Here is a 13,413-nt window from a genome sequence, read left to right as displayed (position 1 = left end):
AGTCCAGGGCATTCAATTTTAAAAATCTATTAATAAAAAAAATAAACAAATAAGAAATAAATAAATATATATTACACCGGACCTTTTAAAAAAAAAAAAACAAAAAAAAAAAAAAAAAAACATTCGGGGCAATTAATATTTTACAGATGAAACAAAAACGAAGGTGAAATCAGTTCCCATGATCCTCCACCAAAAACCAACAACCCTCATGTTTAGTTTTAGGCCTCAGCTCCTGTCCTCAGCTTGGGTTCACTGCCTGATCTCAACTTTAGAGGGTCACATCTCAGCTCAGGTTCAGATTTTAACGCTGGTACTTGGTTGAACATTTGCTCCTGGTTCTCTAAAACAATCAGTAGTTGTGCTGCCAGCAGTGGCTCTGGTCGTGGTCGTGGTCGTGGTCGTGGTCGTGGTCGTGGTCGTGGTCGTGGTGGGTACAGACCTGTGGGAGCGCAGCGGGCTCTGAGCTGCCGTTTCCACTCCGCTCTTTAACATTTCTGCTCGGGGACTTCGGCTCCTTCTCTTCGGACGATCAAACGCCTTCGAGCTGCTTTCACGGCTTTTAAATGAGGTACACCTGCCGCGGGGGGCGGGGCCAGCCTCTCCTCCGGCCGAGGCGTCACGTGACTGGGGCTTTCTGACGTCTGGGTCTTTATTCAGCAATGAAAACAAATCCAAAGTCAACCTTCACAATCATTTCACTGCTTTCTGGAGGTTTTTGCATCCAGTCTTGCACCTTCTTCACAAGCCTTCTCCCAATGCATTGGAAGGCGCACATTCCATGTTTGGTCATTCCAAGAAAAGAGTGGACATTTTAACAATTAAATAATGACAATAAAATACATTGAGCTTATAATTACATTCATCAACAAATCTCAATGAATCATCTGTAACACTACTCCACCAACTTCGACAACTCAAAACACAATAACATATCCACAGCAAAAAAAAACAGAATAGAATAGAATAGAATAGAATAGAATAGAATAGGAAAATACTTTATTATTCCCAGAGAGTAATTGTTTAACAGTATAGCTCCACACAGAATAGACGGAAACAAATAGACTTGAAGGTGAAAATATCAAATGAGTCAGAATACAAATGAAGTAAGCAAAATAATAAATGTCACTATGTACAAGGAATATATAAGAAATTACTTATTATTATTATTATTATTATTATTATTATTATTATTATTATTATTATTATTAGTAGTAGTAGTAGTAGTAGTAGTAGTAGTCGTTGTAGTAGTACTCAGCTTTATTCAGCTTCAAAATTCACACTTGCATTTTCTTCTGGAAATACAAACCTCGAGATTGAAAATCACATTTAAAAACATCATAAAGCAGCGTTATTATTGTTATTATTCTATCAATTTAAGTAGTACTACCTCCCGTCCTGCAGGGGACGCTGTTTACTGTTTATCCACAGCTAAAGATGGCGTCCGGCAGCGGGGTGAGTTTCTGACCGGGGTTTTTTACAGTTTTAATGATCAAAAGCAGAATTTAGTGCTGTTTTTCCCTCGTGATATTTCTTCCCAGTCTTTCTCGTATTTTGAGCCTTTAATGATCCAGACTAAACCCGATTACGCCCCTTTAAAAGCAGTTTGAAGCGTATGCTAACAGTATATAGCTGCTAGCCTGAGCTAAAATGCTAACAACGACAAGCAGGATCTGGAGTCAAAATAGACAACAGAATATAAACTTTTCTCTCAGATGTTATTCTGCAGCTGTGTGTGGTTTCACTGTTCACTGATCATTTGCCCGGTGTCGGTTATTTTCCTTCCGCTGCTGCGCTGGAAAACAATAATAACAACATGCATTAGCATAGAAGCGCAGCTAGTTAACTTCAACAACATCCGGTCTATCACAAGCCCAACACTGAACACATTGATCAACTATGTCAAAGTAAGCTATCACATCGCTTTTCTATTACATCTACTACAAGTACACATAAAGACCATTGGACAAGACGAATTAAATGCGTATTTCTCGTTTGGAAATTCAGTTACTGTGTTTTACAACTAAAGGATTCTTGCCTAAAAGTTACAAAAACAACATATCAGAGAAGTATTCAACACATACAGTGTACTCAGAGTAAAATATTCAGTAAAAACAATTACTTAAAAATGAATTCAATTGAATTATTATACCAAAAATAAACAGTCACACATACTCATTCGCCAAAAAGGCCAAATGAGGGTCATTAAGTAATTTCAAGTGATTATTTTTGGACTGTGGTGGGAACCAGGTTACCCAGAAGAAGCCCCCACATACACGAGAACATGCAAACTCCATACAGGAAGGCCGTTATTGAAAACTGAGGCAAAGTTGAGCCTGCGTCAAACTGAGATCTGTGTAGCAAAGAAAACGCTTTCCTGCTTTCTTCTAACACAGTGGAGCCAGTAACTTGGAAAAGCGGAGCTCTTTGCTGAACCAGCATGTAAAGAGAGATTTCTGCTACGTGTTTCACTGTTTCTGTCCTTTTTGTCTTTGTCTTCCAGTCCAGCAAGAACGACTTCCGTCGAAAATGGGACAAAGACGAGTACGAGAACCTCGCCCAGAAGCGTCTGGCGGAGGAGCGAGACCGAGAGAGGCGAGATGGTAAAGTAACATTCAGGCTGCATCCCACGCTCCGGTGGAAGCGTCGTTCCAAGTAGCGAACGCGTCGGCCTCCTTAACTGAAACTGGGAGCTGGTCCCTCATGAGAGGAGCTTCGGAGCTCTTGGGGTTTTCTTTGTCTGCGTGGAGCTTCAATGAGCCTGGAGCGTGACTGGTTGCAGAGCTTCGGCCCAACATGTATCTGGACCGACTCCATGTTGTTGTTTACCAATGTCTCTCTCGTGGCTCTGGCAGGAAAAGTTCCTCCTCCGGTGAAACGCGACCTCCTGCGGCACCGAGACTACAAAGTGGACCTGGAGTCCAAACTGGGGAAGACCATCGTCATCACCAAGACCACCCCGCAGGCAGAGATGGGCGGGTAAGCGTGCGTGCGTGCGTGCGCGTGTGTGTGTGTGTGTGCGTGTGTGTGTGTTGCCTCTCCATGGATTTACCTGGGTGTGTGCGTTTCAGGTATTACTGTAACGTGTGTGACTGCGTGGTGAAGGACTCCATCAACTTCCTCGATCACATCAACGGGAAAAAGCGTGAGTTAAAAGTGTTTGTTTACCCGTGTAGGTTTCTTGCTGATTTGTTGCTTACTCGGTTGTTGATCTGTTGACCTGGCGGCTGTGCGCTTGCTTGCCTGTGCAGACCAGAGGAACCTGGGCATGTCGATGCGTGTGGAGCGCTCGTCTCTGGATCAGGTGAAGAAGCGATTCGAGGTGAACAAGAAGAAGATGGAGGAGAAGCAGAAGGAGTACGACTTCGAGGAGCGCATGAAGGAGCTGCGCGAGGAGGCAAGTGGAGTGGCGCGTCCTCCTCCAACCTCCCGCGTCTCCGCGCTCGGCTCACCACCTTGTTGTTGTTGTTGTTGTGTGTCCAGGAGGAGAAGGCCAAGGCGTACAAGAAGGAGAAGCAGAAGGAGAGGAAGCGGCGGGCGGAGGACGACGTGGACTTCGAGGAGGACGACGAGATGGCGGCGGTGATGGGCTTCTCCGGCTTCGGGTCCTCCAAGAAGAGCCACTGAAGGCTCCGCCGCTCGACGGAGGCCGCCGAGGGACGGCGGGCTGGTTCCTGGCCCCGCCCACTTCCAGGAGGCGGCGCTTCAGCGGAGGGCGCCGTCCGCTCCTCAGACTTTTACTTTCTTCTTCACAGCCTGGCTCTCATTTCGGCCGGCTGCAGCAGAAACCCTGCGGGCGGCGAACGCACCATGAAGCAACAGAGACCAAAAAACAGCAGCGACACGTTCGTGGTCATAAAGTCTGAAAAAGAAGCTGATTCTGTTCATTTGAGACATTCAGGGGCTGGTTGTGGAGGTTTTTTGCTTTTTAAGCAGAAAAACTCAAAGTTGTTTGTGAAAATGGCGTCCGAGTCCAAGCAGGGCATGCTGGGAAATCACTTTTAAATAAAGTTTGTTTTTATTTGTACGTCCCGTTGTGTGGTTTATTCCGTTTGAGTTCAGCCTTCACACTCGTAACAACCAGAAACGTTGTCGGCACATTTCAAAGTTGACTTAAGTTTCGCAGACACATTTTAGATTTTTTTTTTGTTGACTTGTTTTCAAAGACTTTATTTAAATTTGAAAAAGTGTTGCTGTTAGTTACATTCAGTAGTAATGGAAGTTTTTCTGTGGTACTGTAGTGACACCTAGTGGTTATGGATGGTATGGACTGGAGAATTACAATAGCGAGTGAAAGTCTGAGAAATATTGTATTAATGTCAAGGTAAAGTAGATTTAAAACTTTTTTTTATCTAAGTACTATACTGACTAAAAACAACAACCAAATGTTAGCCGGTGTGATGAGATTGAATTACTATAGTGTGTTCTCCTAAACTCAAATTTTGCACAAGAACTTGACTTTTCAAAAATGTAAATGTGTCTCTAAGAATTTGTGTGACTTTTATAAAATTCCTCATGAAAAACATACTTGTCATACTAAACAACTTTGTGGAAGTTGTCAACCTATTTGTGTCATTTGTTTGTTCACGGTTCTCTGAAGGCTCCGGTTTGCTTTGAGGCTGTCTGGCAGTGGTTGGCGGCCTGGACGCTCTCTCTCTCTCGGTCTCTGGGTGAGACATGAGTCCCTTTTCTGTTTTTGGTTCGGCTGCTGAAACTGACTTTAATCAACAGGAAGCGAGAAGAGGAAGTTTGGTTTCTTTCTTTTTTTTCCCAGCACTTTGATGATTAATGACCAGAATGAGCGCATGAATCAACCAGACTCGGCAAATTCAGAGAAGAAACTACATCAGAGAGAGGACTTAATCATCAATTTATGATTAAAGAAAGGAGTCTATTACTTTTCGGTCCTATTTTATATTACTAGTTTATTCTATTGCACTCTTTACTTATTTATATTTTGAACAATGTTTCCTCTGTGGTGTCATATTCTTCTGGGGCTTGGTCGTTTTATTTTGACAGTCACCATAATAACAATCCAACTTGTTTGTCTGTCCATACAAATGCCCCTGTTCTCCCATTGTTGATGTTTATAGTGTCTTGTTCTCTGCTGCATGTGTGTCTGGTTTCATTACAAAAACAACCAACAACACCCACTGGTGGCTGAACGTGAAAATGACATTGTTTTCAAAATGTTGCTGTGCAACGAAACCTTTCTGATGTGAACCCGATGCATTTTCAGTTGAAGCGTTGTTGTGTGAACGGGGGCCTCAGTGGAGCAGTGGTTTGCACTTCACATCACAGCGAGACAAAATAAGCATGAATGTGATTCTAGAATTGGCCTGAAACCAGTTTGAATCCTGTTGTAAAACTGTGCCCACTAAAACCAGAATAAGCCAGGTTCAAAATGAACCCGTAGCCACTTTTTACCGCTATAAAAGTGGTCCAAAACAACTTGGACTTGAGTCATAATCAGTATAAGTACATGTCAAATTCCAGGTAAAAAAAAAAACAGTTTGTAGTTGAGACCACTTAACTGTCTGAAACCCGGCATGAAGCAGAATTAATAAATGGCCAGAATTAGTTTAAATGAGTGCAAATAGAAGTTTGAGACAAAGTCAAGAATTGCTCTGAGTCAAGGAGCAAATGTGGCCTGAAACCAGCTCAAAGCCAGGTTTAAAAGTTGAATAAAACCGGGATGATTCCATTGTAGGGAACCATAAACCCAAACTAACTCCTCAAACTAACTACTCAAACCATCTCAAACCAACTCCTCAAACTAACTCTTCAAACAAGCTCCTCAAACAAAACTCCTCAAACCAGCTCCTCAAACCAGCTCCTCAAACCAACTCCTCAAAGCAACTCCTCAAACCAGCTCCTCAAACTAACTCTTCAAACCAACTCCTCAAAGCAACTCCTCAAACCAGCTCCTCAAACTAACTCTTCAAACCAACTCCTCAAACCAACTCCTCAAAGCAACTCCTCAAACCAGCTCCTCAAACTAACTCTTCAAACCAACTCCTCAAACCAATTCCTCAAACCAACTCCTCAAACTAACTCCTCAAACTAACTCTTCAAACCAACTCCTCAAACCAATTCCTCAAACCAACTCCTCAAACTAACTCCTCAAACCAGCTCCTCAAACCAACTCCTCAAACTAACTCCTCAAACCAGCTCCTCAAACCAGCTCCTCAAACCAGCTCCTCAACCCAACTCCTCTCCTCAACCCAACTCATCAAACTAACTCCTCAAACCACCTTCTCAAACTAACTCCTCAAACCAGCTCCTCAAACTAACTTCTCAACCCAACTCCTCTCCTCAACACAGCTCCTCAAACTAACTCATCAACCCAACTCCTCAAACCAGCTCCTCAAACTAACTCCTCAAACCAGCTCCTCAAACCAGCTCCTCAAACCAGCTCCTCAACCCAACTCCTTTCCTCAACCCAACTCCTCAAACTAACTCCTCAAACCAACTCCTCAAACTAACTCATCAAACTAACTCCTCAAACCAGCTCCCCAAACTAACTCCTCAAACGAAACTCCTCAAACTAACTCCTCAAACTAACTCCTCAAACCAGCTCCTCAAACCAACTCATCAAACCAGCTCCTCAAACCAGCTCCTCAAACCAGCTCCTCAACCCAACTCCTTTCCTCAACCCAACTCCTCAAACCAGCTCCTCAAACTAACTCCTTAAACGAAACTCCTCAAACAAAACTCCTCAAACTAACTCCTCAAACCAGCTCCTCAAACCAACTCCTCAAACTAACTCATCAAACTAACTCCTCAAACCAGCTCCCCAAACTAACTCCTCAAACGAAACTCCTCAAACAAAACTCCTCAAACTAACTCCTCAAACTAACTCCTCAAACCAGCTCCTCAAACCAACTCCTCAAACCAGCTCCTCAAACCAACTCATCAAACCAGCTCCTCAAACCAGCTCCTCAACCCAACTCCTTTCCTCAACCCAACTCCTCAAACCAGCTCCTCAAACTAACTCCTCAAACCAAACTCCTCAAACCAAACTCCTCAAACTAACTCCTCAAACCAACTCCTCAAACCTTCCTAAGCAATGGACTAAAATGAGTTTCAAGCAGTTTCTACCAAGTCGAGTCTAAACGCTCAGTGAAACGTAGCCTGAGACCAGCTGGTCTGACTCCCGGGTAAGTCCAGGCCTGAAGGCGGTCTTCAACCCGGTCTAACTTTGGTTGCCGCGGCGGCGATGACACTGAAGTCTGATTCAGGTTTTCTGCATGCAGTGGGTGCACGCCTGCAGCACGGCGGCTGTTCCGCTGTGTGGTCAGAGGAGGGGGAGGATGATCATCGCACCCTGCACAGTCACTTCCTATGATAGAGAGAGTGGAGGAGAGAGACAGACAGAGTGAGGACGAGGGCAGCCATTTTGGGTCACGGAGGACATGTCTGCCTGCGCTGGGGCTGCGTCTCTCAGAGGGACTCCAGCAGACTAAACCAGCTGTGAGACAGTTTGAGGAAGTAAAACCAGAAGAGGGTTTTTTTTTGTGGGTTTTTTTGCTTTAACTTTGACTGAAGTTTGCAACGAGCAGGAAGGAACGAAGCCATCTGTCACACGGAGAGACGGCGGCGCGTCGAGAATCCGTCCGGTCAGACCCGTCGACAGGCTTGTGAGCGGTTCCTCCTCCTCTCAGATGTTGGCGTCGTCTCACTGAGCGCCGCTGGGACGGACTTGGACCCCCTGGGAGACCGAAGAGGACGCAGGATGAGTCTGGACCGAGTGCCGTCCAGGTCGGAGGTGATGGGGTGGAGTCCACAGCAGCTGGCGGACTACCTGAAGACGGTGAGGCCTTCGTCCGTCTCCTCATGGTCGTCTTCCCTTTAGGCCACACAGATCGTACCGAACGGCCCAAACATCTGCAGGACTGGAAGACGATCAGGGTTAGAAAGTTACTCCGATTGTTCATTCTGGCTTGAACGAGTTGTTTTTTTTCTTTATCTTGTTTATTCTGATTGGACTGTTTTGGCTTATTCTCTTTTTTGTCCACTTAGTTTCAATTTGTCACCGTTGGTTTGTTCCAGTTGATTTGCTCGACAAGCCAATGTGCTGCTGTAGCTTCAGGTGTACAACCGAGAGGTATAAAGTCATCAGTCACTCTGTTATAGTTTGGTTTCTTGTGTTTTGAAATCCAATAAAGGCCAAGAGCAGATCCTCTGTCACGCTGTCTCTGTCCCCACCATTAGCATTAGCATTAGCATTATTACAGAGATAAGCTGTTGTCTTCAGTGAAAAGCAGCTCATTGACTATTTCACCAGATTCCTGTTGACTAGAGGTGTTTCATTAATTCAGATCAAAAGCAACATGAAAAGTGTCCCACTGTGACTAGCATTAGCATTAGCCCATTTTCACAGTTGCCATGATTAGCGTTACATTAATAAATAGCAGTTAGCCTCCTGTGCTCTCAATAGCACTACCATCCAGATTATAGAGCATCTTCCTTCTGTTTTTATCAGTAGCTAGTAACTTAGTTATTTTTTTACAGAAGACATTGGGCCGTTATTCAAGCACAAACTTTAAATAAGTTGTGCAACACTGTTTAACAGTAATTTAATCAACACTGGAGATGAAGTCAAATGTAAACCACACAGTCATCTGTGTAGAACCCAACTCCAGGTAAGTTGAGGTAAAACCTGTGAGTATTAATGTAGGTCACGTCATCATTAAGTGTCCCAGACTGTCAAACCCGTGACGTTGAACCGTTGTCCTGTCACACAGACGGATCTGTTTGGCTGCGATAAAGTCGTGCTGAAGAACTCGATCAACGGCTCCAGATTCGTGGTGAGTTGACGAATGAAATGTGACGGGGGAGAAGAGGGAGGTGCAGGGCACAGCCCCGTCTTCACTCGGCTGGTCTCTTTTGCAGAATCTGAGCGAGAACGACCTCCAGAAATTCCCCAAACTGCACACGCCGTGAGTACAGCCCCCTCCTGCCGATCCCCGGTACTACATATGACGCTAACGTTCGCCTCCAAGTCGGTCGTTGAGGGGAATTTTCTGAACCTTCATATTTGAAACCAACGCCGCTCTCATGGACACAGATTTCTCTCCTCGTCCACTTAATGTGGACATGATCAGACTGGGATGCGTCTGTCTTCTTGCAGTCTGGACTGGCTGTCCGTGTAACAATGATTATATTTTTTGCGTGTTTCTCCTGGCTGTCGGAGGTGTGTTCAGGGAGAAGTAACGTTTGTCGAAGGTCCTGTGTGGTTCTTCCTCATGTGCTCCTGTGTCTGCAGGATGATCTCCAAGATCAGCAGTGAAATCGGCAAGAAGGAGAAGAGAGGCCCGTTTGGGAAAAAGTACGTTCATGTTTGAAACAGATTTAAAATTGAGGACACGGAATTTCAAGTATCCCCCAATTTTTTTTTTTTTTTTTTTGGGGCATGGGGGAGTTGGTTCACATGACCTCCTTTAAATTCCTTCCAAATGATCAGATGAAGTGGCTTCATTTCGTTTGGGCTTGTTAGCATTAGCACCTGCTAACTCGCTGTGAGTTCAGGAGGGTTGATTAATGTGGGTCCTTAAAATATCTGATGAAGACATGTACGCTCAAAATATATAAAACACTTTCTTTTTCCATCGTGGCCTGTCAGTCGCCCACTCGGTGGAAAAGAGTTTCAGGTCTGATAGTTTTGAACAATCCCTGAAAGTTTCAATCATCGAAGATGAATAGTTTCAAAATACTGACTTTGGGCTTTTGAGCAGGATTATTTTTGCAGATGACATCTTATTTATTACAACTTCTTGTCTCAGGAAGTGAAGAAAATACGAAGTAGAAATTTTGCACACCTGTTTCAACTTCATTTGTATGAAATCTTATGAAAAGCGAAGCGGGTTCACGTTGGTGATTCCGTTTATCAGATTTTTTTCTATCCCGCATTTGTATTTTCTAGGACGACACCCAGATATCATGAACCAGGTAAGAACGCGTTCCTTCTTCCTGGTTGTTCTTACAGTCTCTTATTCTTCATGGGAGTGATGAGACAGATATTTTTCTTTGTGCAGAGACGCCGGCCGAGATTCAGGGATGGGGAGACGAGGAGTTTGTGAGTCACTTGTTTCCTTCATGCTGGAGATCATCAATGACCAACACACTGTATATATGTGTGACTGGATGATGACCAGCACACAGGATCTTATTCTGAAATAAGACACATGCAAAACAATGCATTAAGTAGGACGGTGTTTACAACCACTTTACGGGTTTCTAGTTCTCTCTTTGGTACTTAATTGTTTGTATTTGAACTTGTTTTCTTCCAGTTGAGTGACATTTAAATGAGCAAGTGTGAACATAGAAAATGAATCTGAAAATAATGAACATGAGAGAACAGACCAACAATTTATTCAAAATAAATGACCAACCTGTTCGTATCATATAAATAAATCATAAATAAATGCACCATCAACCAAACAACATCAAATAAATGGAAAATGTATTTCTGAAGTGTGAAAAAAATATTGAAATATATAATAAATATATATAATAAATATTGAAAGTTGAAATGTTAGTGGGGTTTTTTGTCACCTCTATTTGCAGGCCTCTTTAACCAAGAAAAATGAATGGCTTTATTGCTTGAATTTAAAATAAATGATTTGATTATATTTCAAAATGAAGTGTATTTATTTATTTTTTTTTACCAATTCCATCAGGATGATGAAGAATTTGACGATGACTATGAGAGTCCGTACAGCGGGGACGACGACGGCAGCGGCGGAGACTACGAGTCGCCAAACGAGGACTTGGACGCTGCCAAAGACTACGAGTCGCCAAATGAGGACTTGGACGCTGCCAAAGACTACGAGTCGCCAAACGAGGACTTGGACGCTGCCAAAGACTATGAGCCGCCGCCCTCAGAACGCTTGGAAGAGCACAAGCTGTGTCCCACCCGGCCGCTGGCAGACGGGGAGTACATCGGTACGTCCACGTCAACGGACCAAACCTCCACCACACACAACCGGCAGCATACAGAAAAACCAGAAACATTATGCTGATCGATCATTGGTCACCAGAGCAATTCCAAAACATATAAAGTCAGTTAAGTGTCTAAAAGACAAAGAACCAACTAAATCAACCAAATTGGCCAAACAATAAAAAGAAAAAAAACAACAACTCACCCAAAATACTCAATCGAATAAATTAACTGCAAATTGAGCAACTCAAAAGACCCATTCATCTAACCGGTCAACGAACTGATGAACTTCAAAATAAAAGACTAAAGGAAAAGACAAATCTGAGACTCAAGCCAATAACTTTTTCTTGAAGTTGGAACCACATAACCTTTTTTCATAAAGCAATTCAAGTGAAATAAGTGAGTTTTTCTAAAGAATTAAACACACACACACACACACACACACACACACACACACACACACACACACACACACACACACACACACACACACACACACACACACACACACACACACACACACACACACACACACACACACACACACAAATCAAATCTAATCAAATGCAAGAAATACATTAAAAAATAGAACTTTATAGTCCTAGTGAAATGTAAAACACTACTTTGCAAAAAACGATAGTTGGGTTCTACTTCTAAGGTTCCTCCGACTCTGCCCCACCACTGCTGTCGCATAACAAAGTTATTTGAATTTTGAATCTCCAGCCGAGGAAGTCGGGGGAATCCTTCTTCGTGAGCGTGACGTCAAGAGTTGTGCAGATCTCCATCTGTTGTGTTTATATCGGCTTGTTTCCTCTTAAATATCAAAGTTTTAACAGTGTTTTGAAGTTATAGTCGGCGTTTTATGAGCCTTGATGAAAGATTGAGCCTGGAAGAGACCGAGAGAGGAGAAAAGGAGCACAGGCGGCGGGAGCCGCTAGCCGCTAGCTCACGCGGCTAGCGATTAGCGGGAGCCACTAGCTCAGGCGGCTAGTAGACGATCAAGTAATAAAAACTCATCTTCGGTGATTCCACGCAGTCAGAAAAGCGCTTTGACATGATCCAGGAAGTCGTTCTGCTAAAAGTCAGGAGCCTCAAAGGTGAAAACTGGCGGCTGCTGAGGCGAGGAGACGAGGACGAATGGAGGACGAAGCGTCTTCTTCCTCAAACATGTTCCAGACGGGGTCACCGATGGCAGAACGACCTTCTGTGTCTTCTTCATCAATCACTGGGTTTGAAATGATGATGATGATGAAATATGGTTAAATTCAGCCTCTTCGTGGTCAAAACTCTGATCCTCCATAACGTAAACACAACTTGGGCGTGTGCACAACCAGTGACATCACTCTATTATTGTCAGAAGCTCCGCCCAGCAGCCAAAATACCCTGTTTATCGGATATTTTCTCACAGATTGCCGTGTTTTAACATTTTACCCTTGGACCAGTTGGCATAAAAAATGTCCCTAGAAGCGACAGCCAGAGTGTTTTGGAGGTGGAATTTTCATTTCACTAGGACTTTAAATGATTTCAAACATGAATATACTGCTTTTTGTGGTTGATCTTACTGGATTGTAAGTGTGTGTGTGTGTGTGTGTGTGTGTGTGTGTGTGTGTGTGTGTGTGTGTGTGTGTGTGTGTGTGTGTGTGTGTGTAGATAACAGAAATAGCCAAGCATCATCCAGAGGCCCGCCCCCCGTCGTGAATCCCCGCCCTCCGATCTCCACCCACCTATCACCCCGCCAGGTGAGTCAGTGTGAAGTAATACACCGCCTGTCCACAGGGGGTGTGACAGGGCTCCTCCTCTCACCAGCAAATAATGACTGGAATGGGTATGTGTGTGTGTGTGTGTGTGTGTGTGTGTGTGTGTGTGTGTGTGTGTGTGTGTGTGTGTGTGTGTGTGTGTGTGTGTGTGCAGCCTGCAGAGTCTAAAAGAGATCCGTCTCCACACAACGTGGGGCCGTCAGCAGGAAAATGTGAGTTACCTTTATAATTTCAGAAGAGCCGACTCTCCGTCGGTCCGCTGCGTTCACCGTTCACACGTCACGTTAAAGTTGTTTTTGCTTCTTAGATCCTCCTCAGCCGCCGCAGATTTTCCGCAGTAACAAACCGGGCAGAGTTTCAGGGCCCATCCCGACACCCAGTGGAGGTAAAACTCAAACCGCAAAACACATGTTTATTACTATTTAATGAAATGGTCTTTACCATCCTCATTAAGGTCCAACCCCCTCTAGTGGCTCATCACGGAGCTGCACAAGCTGGCTAACTGCGCTTGTCTGTTGGAATTCCAACCAAAATGTAATCCAGAAATTCATGCTGAAACAAATTCAAATTATTGACAACTTAAAAAAAAACGTTTTAAGATAAAAGACCAAATTGATGAATGAACGTAATATGAAAAAGCAATTTAAAATGATAAATAACTTAAATGTTGTGGAACAAAGTGAATTAATTTACTGAAGCTCAATAATCATTTTTATT

The 13,413-nt window shown here is 43.7% G+C and overlaps 2 protein-coding genes across 2 annotated transcripts in view; both read left to right on the top strand.

Annotated features, from left to right (window-relative positions):
- Positions 1-1,433: 1,433 nt before the first annotated feature.
- Positions 1,434-4,024, top strand: zmat2 (zinc finger, matrin-type 2). Its single transcript, XM_080508400.1, has 6 exons — positions 1,434-1,452; positions 2,501-2,600; positions 2,853-2,976; positions 3,069-3,142; positions 3,249-3,394; positions 3,481-4,024. Exons 1-6 carry the CDS (start codon positions 1,435-1,437, stop codon positions 3,622-3,624), a joined length of 606 nt encoding a protein of 201 aa, XP_080364526.1. The 5' UTR covers position 1,434; the 3' UTR covers positions 3,625-4,024.
- A 3,645-nt stretch (positions 4,025-7,669) lies between these two features.
- lcp2a (lymphocyte cytosolic protein 2a) overlaps positions 7,670-13,413 on the top strand; it is a 15,752-nt gene continuing 10,008 nt past the window's right edge. The window contains exons 1-8 of the mRNA XM_080508486.1: positions 7,670-7,810; positions 8,745-8,807; positions 8,893-8,939; positions 9,266-9,328; positions 9,923-9,948; positions 10,035-10,075; positions 10,680-10,944; positions 12,590-12,678. Coding sequence (XP_080364612.1) covers positions 7,733-7,810; positions 8,745-8,807; positions 8,893-8,939; positions 9,266-9,328; positions 9,923-9,948; positions 10,035-10,075; positions 10,680-10,944; positions 12,590-12,678 — 672 coding nt within the window. The 5' untranslated portion in view covers positions 7,670-7,732. The remainder of the gene's footprint in view (positions 7,811-8,744; positions 8,808-8,892; positions 8,940-9,265; positions 9,329-9,922; positions 9,949-10,034; positions 10,076-10,679; positions 10,945-12,589; positions 12,679-13,413) is intronic.

The sequence above is a fragment of the Blennius ocellaris genome (genome assembly GCF_963422515.1).
Source record: "Blennius ocellaris genome assembly, chromosome: 14".
Lineage (NCBI taxonomy): Eukaryota > Metazoa > Chordata > Actinopteri > Blenniiformes > Blenniidae > Blennius > Blennius ocellaris.
The sequence above is the reverse complement of the archived record's forward strand: the minus strand, read 5'-3'. Positions and strand labels throughout refer to the sequence as shown.

Coding starts and splice junctions, on each gene's coding strand:
- zmat2 (XM_080508400.1), top strand. Junction 2,601..2,852: donor AGACCGAGAGAGGCGAGATG/GTAAAGTAACAT, acceptor TGGCTCTGGCAG/GAAAAGTTCCTCCTCCGGTG. Junction 2,977..3,068: donor CCGCAGGCAGAGATGGGCGG/GTAAGCGTGCGT, acceptor TGTGCGTTTCAG/GTATTACTGTAACGTGTGTG.